General features: G+C 34.4%; 1 protein-coding gene across 1 annotated transcript; it reads left to right on the forward strand.

Annotated features, from left to right (window-relative positions):
• Positions 1–1,253: 1,253 nt before the first annotated feature.
• On the forward strand, positions 1,254–12,047 carry LOC100645509. Its single transcript, XM_020867893.2, has 7 exons — positions 1,254–1,313; positions 1,434–1,556; positions 4,034–4,096; positions 4,823–4,885; positions 5,022–5,063; positions 5,139–5,213; positions 10,845–12,047. The coding sequence occupies exons 1-7, from the start codon at positions 1,254–1,256 to the stop codon at positions 10,917–10,919; spliced, it is 501 nt and encodes a 166-aa protein (XP_020723552.1). The 3' UTR covers positions 10,920–12,047.
• The last annotated feature ends 13,180 nt before the right edge of the window (positions 12,048–25,227 follow it).

A 25,227-nucleotide genomic window follows, 5' to 3' on the forward strand; every position in this document is an offset into this window, starting at 1 on the left:
GGCTAACGATAAAAACCAACGAGACCATCGTTTCTAACTTCTCCTTCATTTTACGGAGGCCGCGATCGAACCGCAAACAGTACGAAGGAAAAATTAAATAAGCGTCTCGCGATTATTGCAAAGGAGCACGCGGCTGAATCTACCACGCTTCCATTGTTCGTGCAAATATCGAAGGCTAAAAGTTGAAAGCGGGTGGAAAATGGCAGAGGGAACAGGTAGAATCTATCGAGTCGTTCGTTTTACCGATGGAAGCCACCGATCGCTGAAAAAAATAATGTCATCACGATGGTATACGGTTGTTGGCATGTACCCGTGACCGAATTATCATTATTGTGAGCGACGTTGTTTGAACATGCCGCATCAATTTGTATCGTCGATGTTTACTACTATCGTTGCTCGCGATCGATCACTGCACATAGGGTACCATACATACAGGGTGCGTCCGAAAGTTATGTACACGAGATGATTGTCGATAAAAAGGTAAGAAGGAAATTTAGAATAGAGTTTTCTCATAATGATGCTCTGTTCTAGAGAAAATCGAGTTTGGAAATTCGTCGAGTATACTTGAACTTGGCAAATTACCGAGTGGATATGACCCGACAATTAGTAACAATAAACAAAGGATAGGAGGTTATTCAATATGCGCAAAAATGAGGAGAAAATGTGCAATTCAATTTTTCCGTTCAATGCTTCATTTTCAAGAAAAATGGAGTTTGAATATGTTTAGTTAGGAATTGGCAGGCCTACGAGAAATTTCGAAATTTATTTTCTTGGAAATAAAGCGTCTTATGAACAAACTTTATTCTATATTTTCGACTTACTTTCATACGTAGATCACCTCTTGTCAATTATTTACTCCCGTTTAGTGTACGAAATTAGCCATGTTCAAGTACACGCGATACATTTTCATACTCGATTTTCTCAAAAAAAAAACAAAACATCGTGTGACAAAATTCTATTCTATATTTTCTTCGTACTTTTACATAATTCACCTTATGTCCGCTCGTGCATTACTTTCGAACAGATACCCCTCGTACGAAATTAAACAGACATACATGTAAATACACGTACTTATATATGGAAGAGGGGAAGAGCAATAGAGTGGGGCAAGGGAAACGCATCAACCATTTTCTGTCAAACGATCCGCCGAAACTGTCAGCTTTTTCGACTCGTGTGGACCGTCCAAATTCACGTGATGCTTGTGACAATCGCGAAGAATTATCGGCTTCGCGGTATCAAAACTCGAAATCGCCATGGAAGTCGCAAGGTTCCACAAATACTACAGATCCTATAATTCTGGACCTCAATGGCTGGTCCGTAGACAGTTATGCGTATCTTTTTTGTCGAAAGTCGCATTGGCGAATAAGAAAGTGGAGTGACATAAAATACGAGATAACCCCGTTTCAGATGAAAATGATTCCTTTTGATTTCAGTTATACCAGTATCTGCTGGCGGATACTAAGCTCAGGCTCATGTTTAATTTGGGTCCGCAGTGCGGGATCGTTACGTTCGTTACCTTGCTCATGATGTTCATCGTCATTGTCTGTTCACTTGTGGTGAGTCGGATTTTTGCTCATTTTTATGACAACGGTTCTTTTCACGAGACAATCGGACAAAAAATTTAATACGTTGACTGCCAGCCACAGCATTGGAATACTGTCGCTTATTTCAGCAGGATAATGTTACATTGTTGTATGGTAATACATTATTACATCGTTATATTAATAATAATGTAACGCATTGTTATATTGTACTATACGACGTGTGACACAAAAGAAACAAGACTGCGCCTGTAACTATTTTTATTAAACAAATTCAGAAGATTAACTAGGATCATGTTGGAAGTAGTTCCCTTTCGAGTTGAGACGCAACCGCATATGATTGCCCCAGCGTTCAAGGCAATTCAGTTCGAGACAATTTCGTTGAAAATCCCTTTCGTTGCTTTCGCTTTCACACTTTCTAACGACAAAAACTGGGTTAATTTGATGAAGTGGTTCAAAGGCACGAATTCGAGACATACAATCTTTGTCGTAAGGCTTGGTCAATAATTGAAAAGATGTCGTTTCAAATCTTTTCAGCTTAGCAAAAAACTTAATATTTATCTGCTGTTCGCTTTTCCTGTCCAACATTTTTCGACCGAGCGGAAAACACCATAATTGAAGACGCATCCACTTGTACCGATTGTGAGTGTAACGATCGAGCTAATCTTTGCAACACTGTCGCTACGCAAAACATCTTTGATAGTCGTTCCTTTATCTTTCCCCTGCCACGTTTCATCCTCGAGCTATAAGCACAGTCCAGTGTTTTTTGTGTCGCACCTCGTAATATTGTTATGGTAATATTTGAAAGTATCACAAATTTTACGAATATGTTTCTTTAGCTTAAGCTCTTTAATTAATTCCGAGATTAATCTACATGACGTCAATAGCAAGTATATAATGTCAGTCGCCGATAACCTCCGTGGCACTCGTCGTGTTAACATTATAACGACCGGCGACCTCACACTAGGCGTCATGTAAGTTAACTGTCAGTGTTAACTACTATAAAATATAATTATAACTACAAGTATATTTATTTATTTATAGACTTCTCCAAATTTTTTATCTTATTAATCTTTTAACTTTTCAACCATTCCAAGTTATTGAATTTTTTCTACAAACGTAACATAACAAATGTAATACATAAAATGTATATATTTACATATTTTATACATTCTCCACGTGAAAGTTATACACGAACTTGAGTCGTTAGTGGCCTTAATAACGTAACGTGATGTATAAAAGCAAGTGTTCCGCAAAAATGTATCTAAGATGAACATATAAAAATATACGATATTATTTATGAATCTTAACTTTTCTCATTTTTATATTTATTATATTATTAAACTTTTAAGTCTAACTGCCTGAAGATGTATTTACAAAACGATTTTGTAACTATCTGACAAATTAACCGTGTTGTAGGGTTAACAGTGTTAAAAATAAAAAGAGCCAAAAGCTGTAAATGGATTAAGATTGTATTTTATGACAACGTATCTTGCAGGTTAGCTCGTGATTTAACGCCTCGTTGCATTACAATTGTTCTGTTAAATCGTGGCCGGTTAATTCGTCTGGATGAACGGAAGGCAGACGGATCGATAACAGTCGAGAAAGTATCGTAGTATCGTCGACAAGATGTCTCGCAATTACGAGTGTTCGTTTGCATCGTTTCCTCTTTTCTTCCTCTTTCTCTCTCTCTCTCTCTCTCTCTTTCTGTCTCTCTCTCTCTCTCTCTCCCTTTCTTTCTTTCTCATTCTTTCTCTGCGGTGTTCTGATTAGCGGAAAGATCGAAAGTTTTTATCGGCGTTGAACGGCGAGAAAGGTTAATTTGATCAAGCACGAAGTTGCAAGCACGTTGAGCATGTTCGACTTTATTTAGCACACTTTCATATTGAGATTCGGAATATTCTTCATTTCTTTAAGCAGCATTCCGACTTAAACTTTCAAGAGATGAATTTCTGTTCAATAATTTCGTTAATGATCTCATTATTATAAACGTATCCCTATATTATGTAGCTTTAATGTCTTCTTAAATCTTATCGTGTTATATATTGTAATGTTACACGATATCAATAAATAACTTAATTATCGTAATCGTCAATTCCTAAAATAGAAAACTAAGAAGATGATATCCTGGAGTGATTATTTTAATTAAAATATCAAGCAATAATCTTTATATAGATCAGATAGACGATAACAGAATAACATTCGATAAATGAAATATCAGGTAACCTGAGAGATTACACATCTGTGGTTGCTATAAAAATAGAATGTCACAATAAACAACTTTATCTTTTACAAATTTTCAAATTATAGTATAAAAATCTGGAAATAGAATGTTTAGACGACGAATGATTTCGTCTTGATGAAATTGATTTGATGTTTGACTTTTGCGTGGTTTATATATGATAAGAAAATACACCAGTCTTCCGATAGATCTAATAATATTCTACATATTTAAAGACACCAAGTTATTCATTTTCATGTATCGATCCCAGGGTGCAAAAGCGATCATCTCGAATCAAAGAGTCTTCCTGGAGTTACAAAAAGAAGCGGACAAGGTACGGCAAATAAAAACATATTTAATTCATTTTGAAACGAACTATCACTATATAGGGAGTCTCATTTTTCGAAAAAATGTTTCAAATAATATGGGGCCATCTTATGATGAACACCAGATTTGTCTATATGGTGGCATTTTTCGAAATCTCAGCATAACTTTTGTTTCCTTAAATGAAACTATAGACTTTTTTATACGTGTCTCGATTCAGTTTTTAATCCTCTGTAAAGAAGTATCAAGTTACTTTTATCTGAAAATGCGTAGTTTAAAAGATGTTTCAATGTTAATTTCATCAAATTGAGAAAGGAAAACAAGGAAAACATAAACGCAAAAGCTTTGCGTTATCTTTTCTTGTCTTTCATACGATAAGTCTTACAAGATTAAAGATAAAATATCTTTTGAACTAAACACATTTTCACCCAAATACCTTATACCTTTTTGTAAAGAATTAAAAGATGCATCGAGTAGTGAACACAAAAATGTATAGTGCTACTTAAAAAACACAAAGGACATATCGAAATTTCGAAGGCACGTCCACATAGATAAGATTTGCGGGGATCATAAGATGCTTCCCTCGAAACAAGAGCTTTATTTGTATAATTAATAATGGTAAATTTATCGAGTATGCTTTATTTGAGATGCTTTTTAGAACAACGTATAATTCAGCAGATAGTTACGTGAATCGATTAAAATGGGACATCTACATATAATCGTTTTTAATTTACAGAAAATTCCGCGGAAGAAAAGCATGGCGGACATCAGACCGATCTACAATTGCATTCATAAACACGTAAGTTTGTTTCGAGTCGGTGCACCATGCCTAAAGTGCATTTCGTTGTTTTGCCTTCGTATAGCTTCGGAGTGTTGGTCGGCACACGGACAACAATACGGTTACGGTAAATGGTAAATTGCTTTCTGATTTCCAGTTGCAGCAGACCGATGTGTTCCAGGAGAAGACGAAGAAAATGGTAGGTTGTTCTACACTCGAATAAATTTCTTCCCTCTTTAGAGTTACGCGACTTAAGCTCTCCGTATTTCGACAGCTCTGCAAGGAACGCCTGGAGTTGGAGATTCTGAGCAGCAGAATAAACTGTATCAACAAACTGTTGAAACCTGAGGTAAGACGTTAAAAAATCCGCCTGTTGCAGAACAAGACATGAAACAAGGCAAATCGTGTTTTGGTTACAAACAAAATACGATTTGTCGAATATAATAGTTACGAAAAATATTCGCACACTATTGTATTTATCATAACATTTACGAACTAATTAATTAGATTCAAGTGTATTAAATTTCGTATAATTCAGTAGTACTTTCATATGAATACAAAAATTTGATACCGTGAAAATGAAATGTAGAAGCTGAGGAAAACATGCTTCAGTGGGAGATAACGATGTGTGCCAATACTTTTTGTAGACACTGCGATACCAAATAATAATATTTAATACGTTAGTACGCATTTTGTCCAGTTTGTGCAAAGGAAAATGTATGTCACAAAGAAACATAAATGCGAAAACATATAATATACCTTGTATTAGTTGCATCATATGAAATATCACATTTTTAACGAGTTGTGCTTTACTGAATTCTAAGGAATATTCGTTTATGTATATAAAAGCTAAACAATTAAAATTATATTCGAGATAAAAGCTTCTTAGATTTCGAATGATTTTATATTATAACTTAATAATTCGAGGACTTTTGTTTCTTTCCTTGTCGTATCAAATAATTACATATTTGTAGTTTATTTTAACGGCTACTCACTTAATCTCAAAATACTTCTTTCTTCTGCTATTGATCCGATACAATCTGTTTTATTCAAAAATAATAATAAAATTTGATCAAAATTTCGCATTTCATTCGTAACACACCTTAATAACATTTTTCCTTATCTTTTTTTATCTTCTGTTTTTCTTGTTTAATTTACGAAATAGAAAGTTGCTATTGGAATTTTCTAATTAATATTAAATACATGAGTCGAACGGGATATGTAATAGAGAGATGTAATACGCTTATTAATATTTTAAGAAGAGAGTGCATGTAACCAAGAGTATGAATTAATCGTTTAGACTACTTAGATACTTTTGATGTGAAATTTTTTATATAATTTCCTTACGAAATTTGAATCTATCTAGAAGAGTCATTAACAATTCAAAAAGTAGGATGGGATTCCTGCTATCTATTCTTCATGTACGTAGACATTGTTAATTAAATGAAAGATTCACCATTTCATTACTTCAAAGTAGTGTGATATTCATTCACGCCGCGATTGGAACGTGTGAAATCACCTATCGATTTAATAACGTATAGCTGCAGGTTGAATAGAACACATATCGTTTAATTAACATTTAATTCCTATAATTAACACTCAATGTTCTCTTTTGACGTTTGAATATTTTGTTATCAGACAAGTACTATTATTGATTCCATATAATGGTATAAGTATTACCATGTTATGATAAATAAATTTACTGTAACATTACAAGAATATAAAAATAAAAAGGTAGGTATAAAAAGTATATGCAAAGGTAGATATAAAACGAGTTTAAGGCATAATATTAATTAAGCAAGCAAAAGGCAGGATACTTGGGAAAAACGTACTTACATCCTTATGCGTATAAATGTAACAGAAAGACAAATTTATTCAACGGTAACGATTGATATTAAATATCACGTGCAATATAGTGTTTTTAGGTTATATACCAGCAAAATAATTTAGTAAAATGATGGCATATTTGAGTAAAGCAGCAGTGAAACGTCAAATTCTATTCTTTTCTTTGCTTTACGAACAATTCGCTATTAAAAGATTCACAAGTTCCCTGGGTCATCGGTTATATATGATAGTCAGCGGAACTGAAACTTCCATCGAACAAATAGAGATATTCTTTGCAAAAATTGTTCAAATAAAATGGATACGAGTGAAGACGAAACTGTCAAAAAATTCAGTACAAGTGGAATTTTTCTCCGATTAAATTTGCCAACATAATTTTCCTACTCTTCCAATTTAAAGCTCTGCCAAAACGCTTACTTACCGCTGGACACGGAACGTGTTGAAAAGTCGAGTAAAATTTCAAAAAAATGTACCCACTCTTATTCCGATCGGGCGAGTAATTATTAAACCTAATTGACTCATAAAATTCTATATTACGTGTTTTACAAACGTCTCGTACGGTCGCTAAACTTCAAACTTTACAGAGAATATCGCACCACTGTGACTTTCAAGTGTAGCCAGAGAAGCGCTAACAACCACATACCCGAAACCAATTGACCGACGCAAAAATAGAATCAAACTCGCCTTTCAACCTATATCTCGAACTTTCGTTGCCCACGAGTTTCCTTTACGATCTGTCTTTCCCTTAAACGATTGAACGTGTTATGAGACTTCTCGAGGAAACATAAAATCGAACGAACGGAGAAAAGCTTCTGATCACACGTCAGAATGTACAGAAATTGTAAATAGTCTGACTATAGACAAAACCAATATCTTGTTATACATACAATTATTAAAAATACATCCAACAGATTAGAAGAAATAGAAATTTTTCAAAATTCTTTAGAGGAAAGATCCCGTATCGGCTTTGTAAAGAAATTCTTTGTTATGTTTTAAAAAAGAATTTTCTAGCTGAACTATGATAAGTCATTCTTAAAATACATAGAACATTTCTAGGTTTTAACGAACCTCCTAGAATTTTTCATCTTTTTTATGTCATATTTTATCGTCGAGATCTATACAGTAAGTTATTTTTCATTTGCTATCGTCATAACATAACCAATGATTCTAAAACCCGACAAAATTCAAATAGGTCAATATACATGTAGTAGCAGATAAAAGAAAGTTTAAAATTAAGACACTGTGAATCTTAGTAACTTTTATACTAAAAATTGTTTAACATGTTGATAACAATCATCCATTCTGTAGTATATATCTATCCAATGCTCCTATTAAATATAAATCCATTTTGTAAAATTATGATGTCTTCTTTTACACTTATTATCTTATAAACCTTCTTCTATTCTTTCTATTACGCTATTGTATATACTGTAAGATAGCAGGTAATTCAAGAAATCTATACATCTATTACAAGCGTTCTTAAGACGTGCGAAAGAGTTGGTGAAATTATGTTGCCTTTTTTACATTTATTGTTTTATAAACTTTCCTCTATCCGCCGCTATATACATATACCTATTACTACTGTAAGATAACAGCTAATTCCATAAATTAATACAACTATCACAAACAATCTACTACTACTACTACTACTGCTGCTGCTGCTGCTGCTATTACTACTATTACTGCTGTTACTACTACAAGATACAACTATCTAAGTCGTTCGAAAAAGTTTGTAAAATTATTTTATCTTCTTTACCCTTATTATTCTATAAAGTTTCCTTTATCAGCAGCTATTTATACAGCTACTGTAAGATACCAGCTAATTCAAGGAATTAATACAACTATCAAAGGAGCTCTTAGGACGAATCTCCTTTTTCATTTAACTTCTCGAGCATCGTACAATGGGATTCTCCTTGAAATTACGTCAGCTATCCTTTCATCACATTTTTAACAATACGATGGCCACGTTAATAGACAGAATATATCACGCAGATAAGACGTATGATGTTCATTCAGCGGTCGCGTGACAACTTAACTTCGCTATTCAAGCTCGGCAGGTCGCGCGTTCAACGGAATTCGTCGCAAGAAACGAACGTCGGCCACCGTGCAGGGGTTGTAGAAGGTTGGAAAAAGCAAGATCTCATGGCGCGATAATACGCCAGCCGTATGAACGAGCCTGTGCTTTTCAAAATTAGATTAAAACGATTAAATGCTGCCCGTAGCCCAGCTGCGACCAAAAGGGACGAAATGCGATTTTCATCTTGTTAATTAGGACGAACTCGCGGAAATTCGCGCGGTTACAGATATACATCGCGCGAACTTAAAGTATATCACGCCGACGGGCGTTAAAAGTGTCTGGAAACTTTTCCGTCCACGCCAGACAACAACGAGAACGACGATCGCGACGACGACGAGACAGGATTTAACGTTTACAGTTGCGTTTCATAAGACAGAAATTGTACAGAGAAAAATGTATTAAAGACATGTACATTCGCTGGAGTTTCTATTTATGACTGTAATTGAAGATTTAAAGAGAATGTATTAGAGTTGTATTAAAGTTGGATTTTTTGTTGTACATGAGATATATAGTATCTATAGATAGTACATATCTTATTTTATCTTCCAATGTCTTTTTCCTGTTTTTCTGTTTCCGATTCAACATAAGCGAAAGTCTACCATTGTTATGGATTGTGAATTGTGGCTTTATTTTATTTTCAAAAAGAGAAACAGAAAATATGTCGAGGAGGATATTCAATTTCTGTATTGTGTAAGTGATATACCTTAAAAATATTTTGTTTTGCGTTTTAATAACTTTTATCAATTGAAATTTTTCTACAGGCTCTGTTATAGCTAGGCTGCAGATACTTATGCATTTATAGGGAATCTAAATTTAAATGTGCAAAAGCGTATGGAATGAATATTCGTAATAAACTTCCTGTTATAGTATTTAAAGAGTGTAATGAATCTTCATTTAAGTTTCGCTTTTCTAGTTGCGTGAAAGAATATACGTAGCTTTATCTTGTTAATTAAATTTATAGAAAAGCTGAATTAGTAAGATGCAAATGAAATATGCATAAAACGATCGGTGTAAAATATAGAAACTAAAATATAAGCAGCAATTATTAATTTTACATTAATTGAATTTGTTAGGAAACTGGAATAAGATATAATTCGAATTAAGAAAGTGGGCAATGAGAAACATAAAACTTGAAAAACAGGGAAAACGTTAAAGAGTTTATTGAATTTAGGATTGTCCTTAATATCTTTGCATTAGTTAAATCTATAAATAAATTGAAATAACAAGATGTAAACTAAAAGCTAACAAGGTAGTCAATGTAGAGCGTAGACGTTAAAGGAGTTGAGGAAAGTTGGAAAAATGTTTCGAAGGAATATAATTGAGTTGCACGGAATATTGACAAGCAACATTAGTCTTTTCCTGTTTATTCTTCACATTCGAAATTTACTTTCAGCAAAGGAAATAAAATCTCGAAACTTCAATTTCTACCCTGTAAGTCTTCGTAGAGAAGCTTCTCTACTGTTAGACAAAATCAAATTACCTAAAAAAACATTGCATTAATAGAATAATGTTATAAAATTCTATCGAGTGACACAACTTCTTGAGATGAAAATCTCATTCTATTTGTGAAAACTCGAACGCTGTCAAACGTAACGAAAGCGTGAATTTAACCCTCGCTTACCTGTCCTTACTTAATTTTTCGAATTTCAAAAGTTAATTCCTAGATAACAATTGTCTAAAAGGAAACAATAATAGTACTTTGAAAAATTTCTACTCCGATTGGTAATTTCTTCGGAAGATTTAAAAAAGAATATGATATTTTACATTATACGAAACTTCTGCCAAAATTAATAAACTCTAACGAAGAAAAGCGATAACTAAAATTTCCTACGCGAATTTTGTAATCGAAAATACTGAAACTAAAATCGCTAAATAATTCAACTCGGAAGGATTAAATAAAAGCGATACCATGCCAAAAAGATTGTAGAAGACTCGTTAACTTGCTTCATAGAAAGGAAAAAATTAAAATTATCTCGAGCTACCTAAAAATTCATTAATCCAGCTGCTATCGTTTCAAAAGAGATACTTCTGTTCAGAGAAATTCGCGCATGCATGTTTCAGGCGCAGACTGAATGGCGGCGGAGCAGGTTACGAAAAGTGTATTATCGTCCCATTAACTCGGCCGCGTCGAAGTAATAGCCGACGGCGTAACAATGTAATTAAGCAAATACAAATGCGTCCAATAAAGAACGTACAAATTGCATCGACTTATTACGCGCAGACGCGTTATGAGTTTGCGATGCTCGTGCATGTACCAACGCTGAAAACTTTCGCCCCGTCTGATCGCCACGAGGGGCATATTAAAGCTTCGTGCTTGTTTTATAAACAGTATAACATTCTTTTATGTGCATTTAACACGAATCTGAAACATTGAAAATTATCGTAAAACATCTATAAATTATGCATCTATCGAAGTATAATATTCCGATAAGAATAATTTTCGATTAGTTTTAGTAGTATTTAGAAGTGTCATAATTTTCTAGCGGTATCACGTTGACACTGCTATTACTTGTAATTGTGAATAATAAAAATTCTAAATTGTATCGAAATTTGACTTTTTACGATTTAAAAATTTCAAATATGAAACGTGGATTTTATAATAAAATGTATGTAGAACTATACATACATATATGTACATGTGAAGAGTCCACGGGCAAAAGGGGAAATGTCAAGTTCTAATATTCCCTAGAAAACGAAAATTCATTTTTCAATATATAATAGTCACAACTTCATATTTTCATGGATATTACAGACATATAAATGTATATATGTATAATATACATATATTCATAGATATTATATAGAAATAAAACATTATAGTCCTCTGCATCATCTTCAACTTTCGCTTATAATTTTAAGCAATATATGACACGTTAAACTGTGAAAAATGAAAAGCTTAGCACCCTAATTTCCTATAATTACTGTAAAATTCAGAAAATTTTAATGCAAATTAATGCGACACACCCAGTGGTAAAGAGTACATACAGGAGCATATGAAAAAATGTTAAACTCAAGATTTGGCAAAATTCGCATTCCCCCTTTTCCCTGTTGACTCTTGGCATGTATTCAAGGAAGAAGTGCGAAAGGCTTTCTATTTTCGATTTATGAAAGACTGCGTAAAATTGGTCGTGAATATGCAAGTTAAAAAAATCTTCTTCTCTAGTTTTATTATTCCTAACATTTTCTACGTATGTAAATATATAGGTTGAATGTACAAAATAAATATTTTATGTACATATTGAAAATAAGGACTTTATTCGATAATTGACTGTGGACTTTCGAGTAATCAACTATAAAGATCAACTATTAAAAATTCAAGTAATTAACATTGTTTATATTTCATTAAAATATTCAATTATAAAAAATTGTTCTCTCATTTACGTAACAATACCTCATAGTTTCTAATTTTCACAGTCGAAATGTCCCCAATTTAACCGTGCCTTAATTTCATTCTAAATTTAACCACGAATCAATACACACACGTACACTAATCATTCTCGTTTTCTTCGGTGAAAACAACTGTAGATTCAACAAACATTATGCCGATTTTGAACAATCGATATCATTTCTTCAGCAGAATTTACAGAATCTGATCGATTTGATAAGTGAATCGAACAATTTTCTCATTCTTCCTCTCTTTTATAGAGCCCACAATCTACACGTTAGGAAACAATCGAGTAATTCTCGTGCTCCATTTAATTTGATTCTTTTGATTTTAATTTCTTTCTTTCTTTCTTCCTTCTTTCCTTTTTTATATTTTTCACTAGCACCAACTATGTTTGCACTTGCATACTATAAATTAAGTTTATATTCAAATCTAAATTACATGTGCTTGACTTATATCTTTCGTGTATAGAGATTGCGATATATAAAATAGTTGAAAAATATTTTTAAGATATTTTATTTTCAAAAGATGAAAAGAAGAAGTTCCAATTAGTGAAAGAGAGAATCAATGGAAAGTAGTAGAAAATTGAAAAATAATTGTGGAAAATGAGATTCAAAAGAAATCATGAAGGAATGTTTAAATATACGTATGTGTATATCAATTATCTTAATATTAATATCGGAAAAATTCAAAATGCATCCCATTATTCTAAAAATCTCAATACTTTGGAAAACAGTAGCTTTACAGGTATTTCTCTTGGAACATTGTTAAGTTTGATAATGAAAAATATTCATTGAAACGAAATTTTCGTTCGCAAACTATGCGAGATGCAAATAAAATTAATCGTTAACATACAAGTACAAATAATTGATTTAAAGATTTCTTTTTTTTCGAATTTTACTATTTCCGACAATTTCTTTCGACCGTAATTTACTCTTCGTCAATTCCTTAACATTCTCCCGTTTTTTAACGGTAAGTACGCACAATCGAAACACTTGTTAATTGAAACACTTAATTTAAAGGTTTCCTTCGTTTCGAATCTCGCCATATTCTACAGCTTCTTCTCCATCCTACCACTTTTCGTCAATTCCTTAAAACTCCTTCGTTTCTCAACGGAGAACACGAAACGCAAACAATCGAAACTTTGATCAGTAATGTACAAACACGGAACATCGTTAGCCGCGCGAATCAACTTCTACGTTCAGCAGCGTGCATAATTCATTCGCGCGTTTGACGTATGTAATAATAGAAACAATGGGACAACAGGCCACGGTAACGCGACAGCAATAACTCATCGCTGTCCCTGTGTGCATAACTCCTCGGCCCGGCTATCTTTTGAGACACACCGTCGTTGTGCGTTGTTGATTAATCAAACCGAATAATCTGGTCGAACTGAATTCAAATAATACGCATCCCTCTTACTCCCTTCCTCTTCTTCCTACTCTGCCGACAATTTCGACCATCCTGACGTAAACATTAATAACCAGCGACACGGAGAAGATAGGTAGTTAGTGTTCAGTGCTGCAGTATGAAAGAAAATTGTTTAGGAAACTTCATACATTTCACTTGTAGATAGAATTTTTTAAAAGAGATGTTTATACATTTATGGGTGAAATATGGAGCAGCATAAAGAATTATTAATGGTTGACTAATGTAATTTTTATGTTACATTGCTATATAATTAAATAAAATGAAACGTTAAGAAAAAAAATCAGTCTCGATTTCGGTAGTAAAATAGACAACGTGTTATTACTTTTTGGAAAAAGAAAATAAATATTAATAATTGTGATTTTTAGTAATTTTAATGATAAAGAGTTGCAAAATGTAATATTTTATTTAATTTCTCAATTTATATTTTACACCGTACATGTTACAAATTTTTACATGATTTTTATTACAATTTTTTAATAACGTACTAATTCCTTCAGCAGCAATATTAGTATCAATAATAAATAGTACTGATATTGTTTCATCGAACACCATTATTCGCTAATTCACTGAATCATTTTCTTTTCTGCAACAAATCGTCCATTTCCACCAAACATTAAATATCACCTTTGAAGATCATCCGCGAAATTCAAATTGTCGATTGTTCTAACCCAAATCTTCTTAAACCTTTTTAATTTGCGATCCTATTTTGTTCAGGAAAATTTTACGCGAACTTGGTTATATAAAACTTGGTTATAAAAAGATACATAAATAAATATACAAATAAAACATTAATTCATGATAAATCAAAAAAGTTTAATTTTAAACAATTCTTTATTATATTTATAATTGTATCACTTATCGCCATTTATTAAGATAAAACTAAATTTACATGCTAACAAGGCAAACGTGCTTATTTGTTTTTGCATAAAGAATTAAATCTTGGATGAATATTTAATACAACAGAACATCTTCAACGTTTTTCAGAATTGATCGATATTTTGATTTTACAATCGTCAATTGTGAAGACGTTTTTACAATAGACATACAGTACAAACTGTCATAAGTGCTTGTAAGATCATTTTAGAAATTGTTGAAAATTCTGTTCCAATTTCAAGCAAAAATCCATTGAAACAACTTGTTAAAAAGCTGATGTTTCATCCCTATGACGATTAATAACTTGATGAAAGGATCCTTTAATAACAGATGATCGGCATTTTTCATTTGTCTGGTGCGTGGCAATCGCAAAAATTTTGACAGCCCCATAATTTTGTTACGCGATCCCTTCACGGGATCGCGATCCATAGTTTAAGGAATCCTGTCCTAAACAATCTATTTTTCAATAACAACTATTCGTCAAAAAGTTTCCCACGGAATTACCTAAACTTCGACACTCAATTCGCTTTATTCTTTTTTGCACGATTCTACAATCTGCGGTGTTCAACAAATATTCCTCTCTTTTGCTACAATATCAATTGCTTCCTTTAACTTTTGCATAGCTGCACAAAGGCATGTCATTCCATCAAAATGGCTAGCTCGATTTACTCTTCCCAACACGTATTCTTGTTGACGGCAACACAAATGGCAAGGAAAAAAAAATGTTGGAGGAAAGAAATAAGACGAGATAGTATCCACTCAGTTTAGATGAAATTATTATTTAAATGTATTATCGCGTGTTATTATTTATCATCCCTAACAAAATTACCGTGTCTCCGAATAATATGAAATACTTGTTTGCGTTTATCTGGCACGTTATGCTTTGTTTACAGGACCGAACGAAAGTATTTCATAAAATCCACTTGAAAAAGTGTCGCGATACGTGACGGGAAAAAAGCATCGGTGATTGACCGAAGCTTTAACCCCTTAAGCTTTGCGCATCGTTCTCGAATCAAGCGGCTTGACAAAGTCACGTTCGATCATTTCAAACGAAAGAAACGCTATCTAAGGAAATTCGGAGATGATTAATTCAGATATATTCCTTCTTTTACACAATCGATAAAATGTTTGATGTATTTAGAATTATACGTAGTACATAGATCGCGGATCTTCGTGCAAATTCATGTGTTTGAAAATATAATTAAGAAGATAGAACTTAAGTAGAAAATTGTTTCACCTACCAAGTATCGTTGAAAACACTATATTTTTGATATTTTATACATTTCTTTCATATCATGTACCAGCAGTCTGTGCAATTTTGCACTTCCAAACTTTCTACAAGTGTATGAAAATCGACAGTATCTAACATAATCTAGTAACGCATCTCCTCTCGATCTTTATTTGGATTAGAAGGTGTAAAAAAACATAAAACATAATAAATCAGGGATATCAAGTGGTAAAATATGAGAAAAATAGAAACGTGTTTTAAAGCAGAAGGTAAGATGAAAATAAAAGAATATTGGATTTAAAATTCCTTTAAACCTTCTCTGTCAAACCCGAAACCGAATACCATAAAAGAGTTAAATTTAAAAATTCGTGATTTCCTCAGAAATAGAGGTTTATATACTAAGACTTCATTCTACATTTTCAATCTATTTTTATGATATTTCAACAGACGGCTCACAAGGTTTTTAAGGAAATCATATATTTAAAAGATCAACATTTGCTTGCCTTTTCTTGAAATAGTCGAGCGATGTCTATATATATATATATATATATATATATATATATATATATATATATATCCTAGGAATATATATATATCCTAGGATATATATATATCCAGGAAATATCCTATTCCGATTTAGCGATATTCGAAACTCTGTTCTTAACGACATCGAGTACATTTAGCGGTTTCTTGGTGCTCGAGAATGTTCCAAGTAATTTTCCACGTATCTATCCTCGCAACGTATTAATCCACGTATATCGTGGTCGGTCTATCTTACACAGGTGTTTGAAGCAACCGCAATTGCCAATCACGTGTGTTGATATATCGTATTATTGAATATCCTAGACGCTCGGGCGCTCCCAGTTAATTTCTAATTGCATCGCATGCATTGTTATAGCGTTCTCTTAAACATTTCCAAATGCAAAGGAACTAATATACTTAATTTTTAAAACAATGGTATATTCGAAAATTAAAATGTCATTCTAACTTCAAGATCTATTAATAAATGTGCATGCATAATGCTGAAACTCGTTCGTGCAATCGTATATCGACGCATAACATTTTTCCAAAATATTGATTTCATTTTTCATAACTAAATTATGCTAACATTTACTTTATTCCCAATATCATCGAATAATCTTTTCATCGATTAATTATAAATTCAATTAAACAAAAATGATTTCCTTTGTCTCCTGGAAAATAATTTATTTTGCAAATGTATTATCCTTCTGTTGGATCGGCAATATATTTTTACCGATCAGCATAAATTTACTGGTACTTTTACTGTCACCATTCATTTTAAAATCTCTCAATTTATGGATAATAAACCAATATCGTAATTTTCATGTACTGAATTACCGGTCAGATTGATATTATTATTACTTACTCGTATTCCCTTCAACCCCAAGGCAATAATAATCCCCTGGTTACTTTTAACAACACGCTTTCCTACATTAATAAAACCAACACTGCAACTCGACCCTATTATACCAGTTAAACAACATCCCCTTCTACTTCACTAAACTTCCTCAATATCGCATAATCATCCCCAAAACAAGCCCCTTAAAACGTCCACCGTATACTTCAGCCTCGTTCCCGTTGCCTCGTCATCTCTTCATCTATTCTACCCTTCAAGGCAGTTACCTTCAAAACATCGCTACTACACAATATTATTAATTCTCCCTTTCTAATATCTACTGTCTCTCGTTCCTGACACTTTGTCGAATCTTCTTAATCATGTATACAAATACAAGTTCCTTTATCCTAAGTGCTGTGCAGAGCTGAAGGAACGATTGGCGGAATGGAACAAGAGCAAAAAGAAAGTACTGCTTTATATTACTCATCGTCACGTCTTGCTATGTAAGGCGTTCACAAGTCATGGTAGTCAACGCCACTTTTGAGATTTTAGTAATTTTAATTTAGTTTAGGTTAGTTTAGTTTGATAGAATTTAGTTTATTAAATTTTATTTCATGGAGTTAATTGATTTTATATATAAGCGGGTTAAGCGTGCCTTTATTTGTATCTGTGATACTTTCGGCCAATAGGCGTACCTAAAATCGGAGACAAAAGTAAGTGGGCAGATAATAAATAATAGGTATATTAATAAAGCTTCGTTAAATACAGCTTGCTTAATGCCGTATTTAAATGTAAAAAAGATTTTATCATTTACTTTGCGTTACGTCTATTTACTGTACAATAGTTTGAAACCACCTTTACAAGGCAGTATTGAATTGAACGGTTGATTCGAGTTGATCGTTGCGTCGCTAAACAGAATTCGGTTCACGCGACGAACGCAAAACTTTAAATATAACTTGCACTGCTTTCGTAATCATCGGCACATATATTAACTTCAATTATTTATTACAAAGAAATATTGCACTTATAAATAACGCTACTACTAGTTTGATTAAATTTCATCGATACCTACTTCCGCTATCTGCACTCTTACTTCTGTCCCCGATTGTATCTTTACGGTTTTATCGGATCTACCAGAACCAACTGATCAGACCCGCATTACTTTGCTTAATCATCTCTTCGGCTCTCTATTATCCCGCTCTCTGTCGCTTTATCATCGCCACGGATTCCTATATGGTCCTATTTATACGTGTGACACTTTCAGCTAATACGCGTGCTTATCTTTACGATTGCGTTGTGTCTATGGGAAATAACTAATCAGACCCGCATTTCGTTGCCTAATCATCTTGTCAGTTCTCTGTTATGCTAGTCTTTCTCAGGGGCGCAGTGAAAAATGTAAAAAAACCACGGGACAGCATCCGCGATGTACAGAATCGAGGTAAGTTTCTTCATGTTATATGGCGAATACGGGCCGAGATTTCACGGGTTGCGCACGCGCCACTGCCGTGGGGTGGGAAAGGGGTACCTCTTTTTGCATCCCTGCAGCTAGTCGCGAAATGTAGATGTCGCTGGCAATGCCATCGAAATCCTAACCCTCGTCCCCTATCCCTCCTGCCTGAGTTCTCCTCAGCTACCCCCTAGTTCTCCCGGTGTCGTCGTCTATTTTCATTCAGCCCCCTCACCCGTCCTCTATCTTCTTCCGCTCTCGCCCTGGTCGTCGTTGCGTTCGACCGCCTCCAGCGCAGAAATTGAACCACGGCTACGTGGTGCACGAGAACAGGGTCTTTGCTCCCGTTTAATATTTCAACCAGTCCATTGGCTGCCTTGAACATCGACATGCGCGCCTTGCCTTCGAACTCGCGGCACCATCGTCGTCGTTCTCGTTACGTGAAAGACCGACGCTCGAAATCCCAAACGATGATAATCTACTTAGAGGCGGAATATGAGAGGCAGCTGGAACGCTTCGGAGGATCCGCAGGTTGCGGGTGTTAGCCAGACCGAGAGCCAGCGTGTTATCGATATATGCGGAAATATGGAAAAATCGATCCAAGCGCATCGTTGGTCACCTAGTGCACGCGTATCGAGGCTTTATAGGGCCAGGAACAACCGGGGCTCCTCGACGCGCTTCGCCTAGGAAATATATACACGTGCATACATATTTTCGTTCCGATCGAACACACGGGCTATCGGGGCCAGCGATAATATGCATCTGTGCATACACACAATACGAGAACGTTCTGCTCTCAACGGCCAAGTTTCCTCCCTTTCTTCCTGGTTCTCGTTCTGCTCTATTTTTTCTTGCATTTGTTACTCGTTCTTTCTTTTCTTTTCCCTCTTGTCCTTCGTTTTTTCACCGCTTGTTTCTCGGAGGACAGTGGTTTCTTCTTCTCTTTCCTAGCCCTCTTCCTGCTGGTATTGTTCCATTTTTGTTCAAGTTCGTTTGTTGCCGCTGCTACGTAACCACCCTTTCGCCTTCCCCGGCAAAAATGTGAAACGATATCAGCTAAGAAGATTATTCCGCGCGGCCGGGGATAAGTCGGGCAGGAAGAAATTTTCTATATTCACGAGTCTCTTCGTAAGTTGAGATCCTCGTACGAAACTCGCCTGGGATTATTATATTAACCGCCATAAATTTTCGCCGGCCGCGATGCGAATCTTTCTTTCCTTTGGTTAAAGATCTGCCCCTTTGTCTTTCTATACCACGTTCTTTCTGGCTCCATCGGTGTGAAGGAAGTCGCGAAACTCCTCACCTTTTACCATCGAGTATGTTTGCCGTCATCGAAGAGCGGCTTTTTCCAACGGATCAGTTTGCCGCCGCGTTTTTATCTACTTCATAGGTGACGTTATGTAAAGACTTCTTGTCTGGTAAAATGTTTCTCTTACTTCAATCGATACGCGGGTATAATCTTGGGGCATCAACTTGAAACGAGAGTGACGAGTTCTTGACGCATGCAACAGTGAGCTATGCATGTAAGCTTTGTGCTCCGTTTCATCGTATTGTGGGTTTATACGGCATTAAATGTTATAACGTAAATACGAGATTATTATAGCAACCGTAATAATATACAATAATATGTGAATGATACAATGTTATAGAATTTGTCAAGATTATTTGGTTGCGAGTGAATGCGTTTTTGAGTGCAATAGATGTCCGAAATAATGTAGAGTGTCGATGATTGGTGGGTGAGAAGAAAATACGTCGCCGCTCAAGATTTTGAATGACTATGCGCGAATATGTGCAGGAAATGTTCTCGTAGTTTGCCCGAAATGGGTGAAAGAGATGGTAAAATAGGAAAAGATAAGATGTGCGGATGTTAGATAGTTGTTGAGCAGTAGTCGAGTCGTTTCGTGTTATGCCGCGTCTTGACGTTCTTTTATATTTTATATGGTTGAAACCATTTTGTAGTTGTACCTTTTGTATCCTGGTGAAGATAGCACAACAATCGTTTCCACGTTATTGAAAAACATATATAACAAATATCCTGTTGGGTTTCCATCGAGTCTTTGAATCACATCACTGAGTCTTTTAATGTATTGCACTAATCCGTGGGAAAAGAATCAAAACTTTCCTTCCTTTTTACGTCTTATTATTTTCTTCGCTACGTTGTCGATAAAACTGACATTAGATCGATCATACGGTATCCCCATAAATCATCCACAACAACCATCCCCGACTGTTTCTACCAATGACAGTGCAAACTTTCACTATACTTTTAATTTTCTTGTATTCCCCGTCCCTCACGAACGCAATACCGTCAATAATTAATGTTATTTAATAATCTTCGTCAAATACGATATTTCCGTTTACCCTTCATCATCGTTTATATCTAATTGGACGCGTTATATCAAGTAATCCAAAAAAATTATTTGATTACAATACTTATACTAATTTTACGTATAGCGTATGACGTTAAATTATATTAGAATTAAATTATAACAATGCGAAAACATTTTTAAATGCATTTTCTATGACATTGAATTAGTTTCGTTTTTACTCCAACCGAAAACGAGAACCATAACTCATAATTAGTCTACTTCGTAATCACCAATATACGTATAATTAATACATTTAATTAATATCTAGCTATTCTTACCGAACATAATAAAAAGGAATATCCTCCTCGGCGTAAAATCTTCGCCATCATAAATTCAAATCACGGTTATTATAAATTATCTCGATATTTCCCTGGGGAATGGACACATCTCGTTAAATAACATAACGGAGATCCATAATGAAATCTATAAAACCACGGCTTAATTAACCTTTAATTGTCAGCCCTAGCAAGCATTTCGTTAATTTTATTTTATTTATGTATATATATTTCATACTATTCGGATCCACCGGAAGCAAAAGGTACACGGTCTATGGAAATTAACAGCGAGCCGGTGGCTTTTACAAGTATAGTTTTTCGCTTTCGTTCCCTTCGATATCGTTCAATCGCGCCTCGAAGCACGTGGAACAACGGATACGGAAGAAGTAATTCGGGATTAAATGCGGGCGTGATCGATTGGACTTCAAACTCGTTTTTCCCCGAAACAAAGGTATATACCCATGGAAAACGTAGTCTACTCTTTCGATCCATTTTTCTTTTACCCTTGCCCGCCTGCTCCACCCACAATTTCCTGCCCAGCCTCGTCAAGTTATTTACCTCTCGGGCTAGACTACAATTCAAGCCAGGCGGGGACCAGGGACGTAGCGTCACTTAAAAAAATCAAGGCGACCTCTCCTTGTCTCTTGAAACACGGACGGGCCACGCGATACAAGGGTAGAAAAAAGATACAAGGAAAGAGAGTGAACGATACAGAGAAACGCGCCAGACTCGATTCGCAGAATTCGTTCGTTCTTCTGATACAAATGAGAGAAGTATTTTACCGTAGAATGAAATTGTTCAAGTCTGGTTCTATATGAGGTGTCTATAAAAATCTGACCAAAAATCTAAGAGTCGGAGTCTAAAAATCGAACTTACCATAGAAAATCTTTGATTCATGTTTACGAACTATTAGTGTTATATACATCATGTTGTTTTACTTCGAAAGTATTATCGCAAAGTAAAACTTCGTTCGATGCCTCGGTACTGTTTTTTTCTTTTTCTTTTTTTTTCGAGTACCTTATTTTTGCAGAGATGTCGAGAAGGAAGAGACGTTCGTTGTTGAAAATACGATATAGTCGAATCTCCCGTATCCGAACATCTATTATCCGGGTGTTCTACTATCCGAACATTTTGAACTATCCAAACGTTCTATATATAAACGGAACAATATTTTTTGCTTGTGTCCTTTGCTGTTATATGTCCATTCTATAATTTCATGTTACTTTCCTGTTACTTTGGTACGAAGCTAATATTGTACACGTTAGTATCGTGTGTATCATGACATCAAAAAGGAAATATGTTGTTCCGAACGTTGAAGGAAAAGAAAGGATATTACAAAAGCTGGTAGAAGATGTGGGAACGCTGCAAAAATTGCAAAAATCTACAACGTTAGAGGATCTATAAGTAACGACATCATTAAACAGAAACATCAAATTGAAAATTATTCAGATGTTTCAAAAAGTAGAACAAACTTAAATGAAATTGCAAAATATATACCTATGGTCTGTTACATGGTAGTGGTAATAAATCAGCAATAAAAATATACCTGTATATATAGATGTATATCATAGGAAAATAATTCAAAATTTTGAAATATTTATATATATATGACATATATTGTTATCAATATTTTAAGTCCTCATGCTGAATAAAAGAAGATTACAGTGAAATTGACGATAAGAAGCCTTTTTATCTTAAACTGTTGACGACATTAGAAAGAAGACTTACAATTAGATGGTTTCGGACAGAAACGGAATATGATTGAATCATATTAACAAATATTGATTTAACAGTAAAAAAGATGTGAGCTCTAGAAATAATTTAAAAAATAGGACATTTAATCAAATAAATTTATTACAAATTTACTACGAATTTAATTTAATTGAATAAAAATATTACATTATATCGTATGTAATTATTCTTGTATTATTGTTTCTGAAATATCGATTCCTATCATCTGAAAATTCCCTCGTCCGAACAATTATGTGTCTATGTTAATACGGATACTAAAGATTCCACTATGCTACAAATAGACCATAATAGCTATCAAGATAATATTGTAATTATATTACAATGGGAAAAAAATAATTCAGTGATATGGGAAAATCAAAGTCTATCAAGTCGATCAATTATCAAACAATGATCATGCTCACATAGATTGAAGCAAAACATCTTAATCTTCAGGTTGTATTCTCAGAAATCTGTCCAAAACTACTACCTATCAGATTTTCGCCATTTTTCTCTTCAGCCTCCAAACGCCAAGCACGTCAGAGACAATAAAAGCACACGTGCTACCAACTCCATGGCCGTTGTTTCTCTAAACGCGAGGAAAGCTTCAACGTGCCAACAGATACTCTGTACTATAGTGCTACTGAGGACACCAGCGAAAAGTTTCTGAAGAGCGTCGTTTTCAGTGGCACACGTTTTCCTCGGCATTTTCTCGGCCAAGTCGCGCGCGATACGGTAATCGCACGTTATTGCAACTTCCTGGCGCGAGATGCTTTTCGAGGATCAGGCTATATTTCGCTGTCACCTATATTCTTAATGATGACCATCAACGAGAAAACTCAAACATTCGAAAAATTTCGACCTAACCCCAATCACGTTACACGATGAGAGTAATTTGTCTAAAAAAAATTGAAATCTATTCGATAAAAATTTTAAATGGTAAAGTTTCGTTTTCCTAGAAACAGACAAAAATTTAATAAGAATGGTTTTTAGTGATATAAACCCCCTTTTATTAATGAGATAAGCGAAAGATCAGAGACGCTACTTAAACTGTAACATAAGCCAAAAACAGATAATCGTAACGTAACGGACATTGGCATAAACAATTGGCTACGATGTACAATCGATTGTAACAGCTGCAAAGGGGAGGCTTATCAGGTCAGTCGTAATCGTAATCGCGTAAGTCTGTTCGAATCGGCGTGAAATCGCGTGTCGTTCGATTGCGTACGTCCAAATTTCCAGGATAGAGAAACACTAGTGTAGTGTGAAAATCTTTAGCCCTTTTCCCCCGAATCTGTCGTATTCAACAAACAAAAAATTCGAAGCAAAGAACAGAATCTAATATAAAGCAATAAATAATATCGCAACGGAAATAAATTTCTCTTTTTAATCCAATTCTAACCTTTTCATCAACGAACGTTCTTAATTATTTTTAGTCGCTATTATTTCCAAAAAAAAGTACTGAGAGAAATTAACAGAGAAAAGCAATATCGAAAAATAAAACTGAAATAGATAGAAATTTCAATCCGTTTAAAACATCTTATTGATTTATATCGTGCCAACAAGCAAAACTGATGCCTTTTTAAGTACGACACGATTCAGTGATCGAATAATTCGTTTGAAAACCCTCTCAGCTCGCTACTCAGCTCGAAATTGTGCTTGGATATAGACCAAATAGAACGAAATATAATGCAATTACTCTAGCGAAAGGCAATTTCATCTTTTCAGCAAACCGGGCTACGCAACGTATGGAAATTTCATTTCTATCATAGAGCAGCGAATTCTTTCGAACCTGTATCAATGGCGCATCGACGTGGAACGTTTTTATTAATCGATTAGAATGCGCGGAACGAATTAAGTATGAACATGTAGAAGTAAATTATGCAACGAATCTTCCAGGAACGAATTTTTATCGTCGGTCGAATGTATTTAATAATTTAGGTACTTTTGTAGGCTGAGCGATAAAAAGACCAGAATAATATAATGGTTAGGCACATAGAGATCGATACAACAGACAGCTTGGTTATTATATAAAGATCAATACAACAGACAGTTTCATTATTGACACATTAACGGTCATAGACGTATTATTATGTTTCTTCGTAGTTAAACGATAAATGCCACGAGTAAAGATTTCCAATAGAAAGGAGACAAATTTATTTGCACATTATACTTTCATCTTTATCAGCCTCACCTTGATCGGCATTTATGATCATAGCTCTAACGTACAATAAGAGCCTTAGAGACTAAAATAAATTATTTATCAGTAACAGTTTCGACTAAAAAAAAAAAAAAACATGTTTCTTATTCTTTCAACGCATGCAACCTTCATGATTTCTTTAATGTTATAA

Source organism: Bombus terrestris, chromosome 6, assembly GCF_910591885.1.
Source record: "Bombus terrestris chromosome 6, iyBomTerr1.2, whole genome shotgun sequence".
Classification (NCBI taxonomy): Eukaryota; Metazoa; Arthropoda; class Insecta; order Hymenoptera; family Apidae; genus Bombus; species Bombus terrestris.